Source organism: Hirundo rustica, chromosome 13, assembly GCF_015227805.2.
Source record: "Hirundo rustica isolate bHirRus1 chromosome 13, bHirRus1.pri.v3, whole genome shotgun sequence".
Taxonomy (NCBI): Eukaryota; Metazoa; Chordata; class Aves; order Passeriformes; family Hirundinidae; genus Hirundo; species Hirundo rustica.
The window spans coordinates 9797974-9806952 of NC_053462.1; the positions used below are offsets into that span (position 1 = coordinate 9797974).

General features: G+C 43.3%; 1 protein-coding gene across 4 annotated transcripts in view; it reads right to left on the minus strand.

The window, feature by feature from the left end:
- FBN1 (fibrillin 1) overlaps window positions 1-8593 on the minus strand; it is a 147007-nt gene extending 138414 nt beyond the window's left edge. For all 4 annotated transcript variants that reach the window (XR_005702942.2, XR_005702941.2, XM_040076977.1 and 1 more), the window contains exon 1: window positions 8427-8593. Coding sequence is in view for 2 of the 4 variants with exons in the window: in XM_040076977.1 (XP_039932911.1) it covers window positions 8427-8593 (167 nt within the window). In the remaining 2 variants the exon portion in view is untranslated. The remainder of the gene's footprint in view (window positions 1-8426) is intronic.
- Window positions 8594-8979: the final 386 nt, after the last annotated feature.

The window sequence follows — 8979 nt, forward strand, 5'->3', positions numbered from 1 at the left end:
CACAAAATTTAGCTTCTGCTATATTATAAAGAATAAGCATGCACTTTTAAGCAAAATGTATTTTATGCACACAAAGGATTGCATCTGATGTACTCATTTTTACTCTGCAATAAGCAAGCCTGTGCCATGCAGAGAGCCTAATATGATAACTATTTCTCACTCTGACAGTAAGGATATCGCTGTCCCAGAATCCTGGCTCAGTTCAACTAAAAAAATAACATGCTGAGCAGCTCTACGGGTATCTTTGGCTCTGGCCTATGTGCAAGTCAAGAGTTCAAAATGACATGCAAGTTTCCTGCAGCAACACTGAACACTTTTCTAACCCTAACCTCCATCACACTGCGACAGTTAAATACAGCAATCCAACAACAGCATTGACATTAAGAGAATTCTTCCGCACTTGCTCTGAAAATCCAACCCTGTCTTTCACAGGGACACGCTCATCTAACCTGACAGCCAGGCATTGTTCTCATTCTTAGCCAGGGACAGACGCGTTTCTGGCACGTATTCCTTCATTGTTCCACTTGAGAATGTCAACGGGTCCAGTTCAAAACCCATCTATATGGCTGTATAAGACACAGAAAGTACAAGTACATCACAAGAAACTATCTCCTGGGCCAGACAAGTGCAGCAGATAAACAGGAAGGATCCATCAGGTACCTTCTTAAAACACACACACACACACACACAAAAAAAAAACCCACAAACTAAAAAGATATATTCAGAGTACAAGAAGTCTTTTCAATCTGGTAGCACTAGTAACTGTGGGCTAAGGCAACACTCAGCTGTACAGATGTCACTTCTGAGATAGGAACAAGGAAAGATCATTTCACACCTCCAGGTCTACTCCCCACACTCACCATGTACCCACTAATGGTTACTGAGAAAGCAAACCTCCAACAGTTTCCCAAGAGGAAGCAGCCAGGGAGCTCAGGATTTCCACCAGCCCGTGCCCAAGCTGAGCAGCACAAGGGCTGGTGTGGGGCATGCTGGTCACACAAACCCAAGGCCAGCCAGCTCCTTGGTGAGGCTTCCCTGGAGCTGCAGGTTGTGCTGCTGCCACCCACCATCCCGCCCATGGAGGACACCCAATCCTTCAGGGAGTCTCCAATACCTGACACTCGCATCAATGCTGTCAGAGAATGCCCTTAGGTGTTAAGCAATGCCATTAATTTGTGTATTAAATGCTCTCCCTTAGGCTATGGAAGACTTATTTTAGGTAAGTCATCAGTATTTCTCCTCCTCCCTTCACTACACACTGTTCTACCCTTTGACTCTCTCCTTGCTGGGACAGTGACTCCACTGCACATCTGCCATAAGGAAACAGGAAAACCCCATTGATATAGATCTTACTGTTTTAGTTCAGCTTGTCCCTAGCAGACATTGGTAATATACTCTGTACACAGGGAACAGAAAAAGATGGAATATTAGTGGGAAAAACAAAGAAGAAAAAGAGACAGGAAAATAATGTTCCTGAAAGGAAACAAATTTGAGTTTGAAACCTCAGCTGAACATCACTGGATATTCTGATGTCCTCCAGCAAAATATGAGAGAGAGGGAAGCTTGAAAAGGAGGATGAAAATGATTAACACAGTAGACAAAAGAACTGTGGCTTTCATTTGGTATTTCTGAGGCTATAATGGTCATGAATCATTTCATAAAATGAGAAGTAGAAAGGAAAACAACAGATTCTCCAGCAAGTCAACATTGAAAATATTTTTCCAGATAAAAGCTAGACCTCCTTCTTACTTCAGTGAAGATCTATAAGCAAAACCAGAAGGCAGAGGTTTTAATTTGACAGGCTATATTTTACATCCCAATGTACCTTCCAAAGAAGAGCTTCACTGAACTGTCACAAAAAAACAAACGATTGTCCTCATGCTTCTATCTGCACACCAACCTCAGCATGAATGAGGCTGTTCAGTAGGTCTGAAATCTTTTTTAAAAGATTAAATAAATAAAACTAGGTGGGAAAGTCAGAATGGATGAGAAAACAACCAAAGGAGAAATGTAAGATTGAAAAGCTACAAATATACTTCTCAGCACAGTGCAATGGTTGCCACAATTCATTTCTTACTATTTTCATATGTGCATATTCAAAGATCTCAAGGTCCTAAAATCTTATTTAAGTAGAGGTGGCTGCCTATTACCCAGTGTCTACCACATTTCTACAAAAGGAAATTTTCCTAGTGATCCATACAGCTAAATATTTGGGGACTTTCATTTTGGGTAATACTGTTCTAACAATCACAGGTTGCTCAGTCCACAAACATATTTAAAGTGACCCTCATCAAAAACTGTATTGAAGTTCATCCACTAAACATTCAAGATTGCAGGATGGGAGAGGAATGACAAAGACAGTCCTAAGTGAGCAGCAATGCTGAGCAACACACCACAGGAAGGAAAATAAACATACAGGAAACAGAAGCTGTAATCTGATTTGATAAGGATGACTGTAAGTGAAGTTGACAGATGGACAGTTCCTGCCAAGCTCTGACCCAGAGATTCTCCCTTTGCTCCCATATCAGCTGACAGCAGCCCTATGCTTGCTTCAAGTCTGCATCCTCAAGCCCAGCACAGTCCCAAAGGTTCTGACACCAGTGTGAAGCTGCACACAGAGCAGAACTTATCCAGGGACCAAAGGCAAACAGATCCAGGTGATAGAGAATCTGACTAACAACTTGTGGAACCACCAGTGAACACAAAATGTATCCTGTGCTGGCTAACAGCAGGGGAGAAGTCTACTTTTATAAAACTTAAGTAGGCTTTTGACTGAGAAAGTGCAGCTATGCCTATCCAGTTTCTTCTGTCTCCTCAAAGCAATTCTCTAGGAAATCTGCATTGCAAACTGCAAATTACTGCACCCTGCTCCAACAAGACACACTTCCTGCAGGTGCTGTTCTTCCCCCAACTGTTTATGCCCCCAGTTTCTAAAGACAGTACACCCCCATCAATAAAAGTTCAATTAAACACTAACAATCTGAGATCAGAAAGTCTCCAGAAAGACACCATCACACATAAGATTAGACAAGTGCATAACAAATCCACAGAAGTAAATTATTACCTGGAACACAAAGAAAGAAACAAAGTACAATCTGTGACATCTCTTGTGTTCTGAGTAAGGGCTGTGGGATTAATCTGTTTCTAACCTGCCAAGCAATGAAGTCATAGCAACAATTGGCCTTAAAGGCCCCTTCAGGATGTGCCTTCCTGCAATGGGACACAAAGTGCCAATCCTGATGTGAAATACACAGAGCCCACCGCAGGCCAGCTGTGACCGGTCCTGCAGCATTGGGGCAGTGCAGCAGGCCAGCCTGATACAGCCAAGAGCTAAGCAGACAAAAAGGGACACATAGATAAATGAGGAGAAAGGAAAGGAATTACAGCCAGTCTTGCCTTCCTGCTCAACATGTCACCCTGGCACAGTGGTGCTGGGTCACAGGAAACCTGCTTCATCTTAGTCTCCCAGGCTGATTTTGCAACATTTCCAAAACAATCTTGTTTCATACAGTACATCAAGGATGCTGCTACACTGTTCTTTGCAGCCTTTTTCCTCTGCTTGCTCTATTTATGACCTACTACCATCAAATGGCAAGAAAGTATTTATCTAATGTGTTTGAGGAGAGGCACGTGGCACATCAAAACTATTCGTGTCCCGCTACAATGTAATATGATAAAGAACCCTGAGAGGAAGAGGGCTAAGCTGTCAGTAAGAGAAACACACGTGCCTCAGAGCCTCCCACTGAAGGGGAGACTAGAACAATATTCGCCAAGAGTTTTAACCACAGGTTGCACTGGCACGCCCAAATTGAAAAAATATCCTAATTCTGCCCTACAAACTACACAGGCTTAGAAGTCTATCCCCAAAACTGAAAAACCAGAATTCAGATTAAGGCTGTGCCTTCTAAAGAGGTGGTGTCCAAATGACACAATTTGGATATCTAAATGGAGACTATAAGGACTACAAAGCCCTGAATATTATTTACTTCTTACTGTTTTTCTCCTGCTCCACAGAGTCACACCTACATCAAATCACATCATACCAAAAGAGAGGAGACACATACATGTGTGAGGCACAGTGCCAGGCTCGATGAACTTACTTCACTCCAGAACTAGATTTCCAAGGATCACGTAATAACAAAAGAACACCACCACAACCATTGGCAAATACATTCAGAGAGGTGCAGAATATTAACACTACGTGTAGTTGCCAAGGACTTCAGTTCCCACACTGGGATATGCTGGAATAAAGTTCTCCGTCCTCCATGTAAGCTTTACCCCACAGGCACAGAGGGCTGGAAGGAGGCCAGCCATGCCACCTGGAAGCCAGGTGAGTGCTCCAGCACATCAGCTATTACAGCAACCTGCATGTATTTTTAATTAAGTTTTTTTATTTCCAAGAACTTGCGCTGCCTCCCACTTGCAGGGTGGCATTGACAAGGTGTGGCACCAGCAGCTGCCCAGAGGTGTGCAGGCCACAAATGGCAAGAAAAATCATTGAGGTTTCTCAGTATAAACAAGTATTTACCAGTAAAGAAAGTCTGCTTTTCTTCAGCAGGCTTTTAGTGGTAAAGATTGGTTTAAAACGAAAACCAGAAGCCCTAATTATATAGCTGAACACCAGAATTAAGTTATAAATCTATAAGATTATTTTGTTTCAGGGAGCAGTGATGCATAAAAAAGGTCAAATCCAACCAAGTTTACTCAGGGAAGTGTATCAGTAAATCTGTGGCCTTCATTTGAGATAACCAAAAGAAACTGGTCCAAAAAGCTCAATCTCCTGTTGAATACCTTTAGTCCAAGACTTTTATGAATCCTTCTGGAGCCAACTATTTTGTTCTGCAATATTTGCTATCATTTCAACTTAATAAAAACAAAGAAAATAAATAATTTTTGCACAAATACATTTAATTAGTCTCCTAGTTAGAAACAAGTCAGAATTCAGCTATCTTGAAGAAATTTCAGTTCTTTCAAAATTTCTGCTATTTGTTAAGCAAATCATTGCTTTCTTTGGCAGTTATACTGAGAAGAGTCTGCTAAGCATGACAAACATTGCTTAAAATGTTATTAAGGATTGACTGATACTCATTAGTGTTTGAAGTCATCTAGCATCATCAGAAAATGAGAAATCCTAATTAATTCTAAAATCATTGAGTACAATACTTCTTGCATTCAGACAAGTACTAATCAAACCACCAGTAAATTATTTTTTGCTTTATATTCAAATGATTGAAACACATATGAATGGCTGTCTTCAAGTATATATTGTTTAGAAAGAACTTCCTGTTCATGGCCAGTTTTGTACGGTTTACATCTTACAGAAGTTGACAGTGCATCCTTGGGTGTTTAAGGGGTGGCAGGATCATGGCTTGATGCCTTATAGCTCAATTCAGTAATATCTGTGATAAATTTCTGGGGATCTGGAGGAGAAGGGTCTCACCAGCAGCTTATCATCCCAACTTGCTGAGTCACAATGGATTCCAGCAACCTTTCCATGACTAGAGAGTCTAGTTATCTTTTTTAATAAATACTGCCTTTATTCTGATTGCTTTCTGATCACTTAGAGACATCAGGCACCAGCACATAAATATACACTGAATTAGGCCAAACACAGATGGCATTAAAAGGACTTCACCTCTAATGCCTCCAAAGCAAGGTTGATTCAAACTACATGAGCAGCAAGTGTAATGTCTTAAAATGAGAACCTAAGAGGCACTTCCAAATAGTTTATAATTATTAAAATATGCTTCTAGAATCCCATTATACATTTGGACAGCTCATTGCCATAAACAATGAGGCAAAGATCACACAGATGAAAGCAAATGCATCTCCTGCAGTCAACAGCTTGCAGAAAAAAAATGTTAAGTAGGAAAAATCATGAGAACTGTAACAGATCTTAAGCTTCTTCACTTTATCATACAAGACCAGTATTCACATACAGACTAACCTCAACTTTCAAATGCTAGAAGGCTTCCAATAGTCATTATAATCAAACACACAAAATGACTAAAGTGTGAGAGTTTTCTCTAACAATGTGTCCCCATGTGCCTTACAATCAGAGCAAGAGTTCATTTCAAAATGAAAAGAAAGTCTTAGTCAACTGCAATAACATGGAAATAAAGTTTCCCAGCATCTGTTATGACTTGTATTACAATTAACAGATTCCCAAATGTATTTGTACTGATGAATAAGTTAAAAAAATACTATGTCTTCTTGTAAAATCATATTTTTAGTGCTTTAGTCCTCCAATTACAATGAATAATGTATATACAGTTCCTGTACATTCAAAATATGTTTTCCATCTGTCTTTCCAAATTCGTTCCAACCTTGTCTGTTAGAATGACAATTCTTTTTATTCACATTGTACAGTACTGTACCACACCTAAGAAAGTGCTCACAGCTTCTAAACTGGAAATATCCAGCAGGATTCACCCAACCATGATCAAAATTGCTGTCCTCCAAGCAACTTGGGAGCTCTATACTCAGCCTCGATCAGGGTTACAAAAGAAGCTCTAACAAGAAACAAAACTAATAATTTATTTTGTCTTTTACTCAGTTCATCTGGCAAATTATTACATCCTTGTTAAGAATCTGCTTTCCAGGGGCACTCATTCATATTGATAATATTCAAAAAAACTAACCAAGATACAGAATAACTAAAATTTATGTTGACATTATCTCTAGATTTACAGATTACTAAGCAGATATATAACTCACAGACAAAATACAATAAAAGGAAGAATTGTTGCAAAGGACATAAAATGTGGCAGGCTTCTGTCAAGCATAAGATTCAACTCATAAGATTAAATAGTTCCCCTAACCCATTTTATATTCTAAAAATAATTAACACTTGAAATATCATCCCTGGATGCGCTATTATTATGTCTAAGCAGCACAGTTTGGAGTGACAGTTACACACACCAAAGACATTTTATCCTCAGCTAACGAGTCTCTAACTTTCACCAAGTCAGCACAGTGTGCTAGATGGCATATTCCGTGCCACTGAGCAAAAAATGGTGTTTATCAATTTGATATTAACTCAAAATCTTATAACAACAAAGGTTATTAAAACAACCTGAGGAATACAGGCACTTTCTAATAAATGTTTTTCCTTACCATCTTTTATTGCTTGCAATTGATCCCTCAAACTTTACTGTATATCCTTCTCACCTCCTAGATTTTGTCACAACTACTTTGGATCTACTTTGTCCAACTATTTCTTTTGTGACAAGGTATAAGAAAATTAAATAATAGAGTCTGATCCTACAAAATCAGATCCATGAAAAATAACGTTGACAGCTTACATCCAATTTTGCCACATGCAGACCTAAAAACATAAACCTTTTTCAATTAGGCAAGCATTAAAAAAATCCAAGACTCTAAATCCAAATATAGGTAAAAAGTACTACAGAACTACGAGGAAGTTAGCAAGAAATTAAAGCATATTCGTCAAGGCTTCTAACAATAAAGCTGTAATAGCTCCTTTCTGAGAAAATGGGGGGCAAAAGAAGCAAATAGTTTGCATCTCTTACAGAAGCATAACTATTTTAATACAATTTTTGTTGCATTTCTTCTCTGTCTGACAAGAGAAAAAATCTGGCTATGGGCTGAAAAGGCACATTAGATCACCTGAGAAAGGAAACTTCTTTTTCATCACTTTATTACAAACTTTTCACCTTTAGTGAACTAGATTTTCAACTGCACATGCACGCAATGCCTTTCAGCTGACTTCACAACTATTTTTGCATTGGAAAGGTGTTCCATTAGAACAGGGAAAAGTTTGCCTGACACAGATCTAGCCTTTAAAAAAAACCCTCTCTCCTAAGCATGTACCACAGTGTTTCTTAAGAAATTAAACTCTCGTATGCTTGGGCTCACTCATACTAGTACTAGATAGTCAGACAGTCCATATGAGAGCAAGATGGACATCACAAAAGGCTCAAGGTGGAGAGGAGTGAGGACAGCGGATGGAAAGGGCGTGCTGTGGGCTCCAGGCATCACCGTTACTCTGCTTTATGCAGAGCAGAAGCGCGGGATGCGGGAGGAATGCACAAGCCCGCAGTGCGCCTTTATCTAAGGCCTTCCTAGAAGATAAGTTAGCGACCTCCGCGCTGCTGCGGCTCATGCTCACGAAGCATCGCCCACCCAGAGGTGAAGCAGGCTGCAGGTCGCAGAGGACCCAGCTCCCTGTCCGGCGGGGGAAGCAGGGAGGGTGGCGGGGCTCCGAGCCCTGGCGCTGCCCTGCGGAGCTGCAGGCGGCGCCCGGCGCCCCCCAGCCCAAACCGCCTCTGGTACGGGCCGCCCCAAGGGGGCTCGGGGAGCTCTCGCACCCCCGGAGCTCCCACCGTCAAGGGGTTCCGGCTGTGGATGCTCACACACACGCACGCAGGCAGCCCGGGAGGGGCCGGGGCCGGCCCCACACCTACCCTTTGAGCGCGTCGTGCCCGCCGCCGTGCCCTCGCCTCTTGGCCCGGCTGGACCGGCTCTCCTTGGCGCTCACCCCCTCGGCCTGCCCGGCGGCGGCGGCACCAGTCTGGGACGCCCACAGCACGGCAACTCCCAGGGCGATCCCCAGCAGCCGCCCCCGCCACATCGCGTCCCCCGAGCCCTCGGGCTGCGAGCGGCCGCTGCCTCCTCTCCGCCGCCGAAGACTGCCGGTCCCCGCCGCCCTGTCTCCGACCGGCCTCTCCGACGCGAGCTGCGAGGGGAGAAACGAGGAGGAAGAGGAGTTAGCGACCGAGGAAAAGCGGCGGCGGCCACCCCGCGCCCCCCGCCGCCTGCCCCCGCGCCCCGGCGCCGCCGGCCCCCGGCCAGCCCGGCGCTATCGCGGCCGCGAGAGGCGGCGGCCGCGGGGGATGGACGGCGAGGGGCTGCCCGGGGCCGCGCGGGCTCCGCCGCCCCTTCAGCGGCATCCGCGGGGGCTCCCGCACCCGCCGCGGACAGACCGCGGCCGCCGCCGCCGCTCCCGAAGCCGCTCCG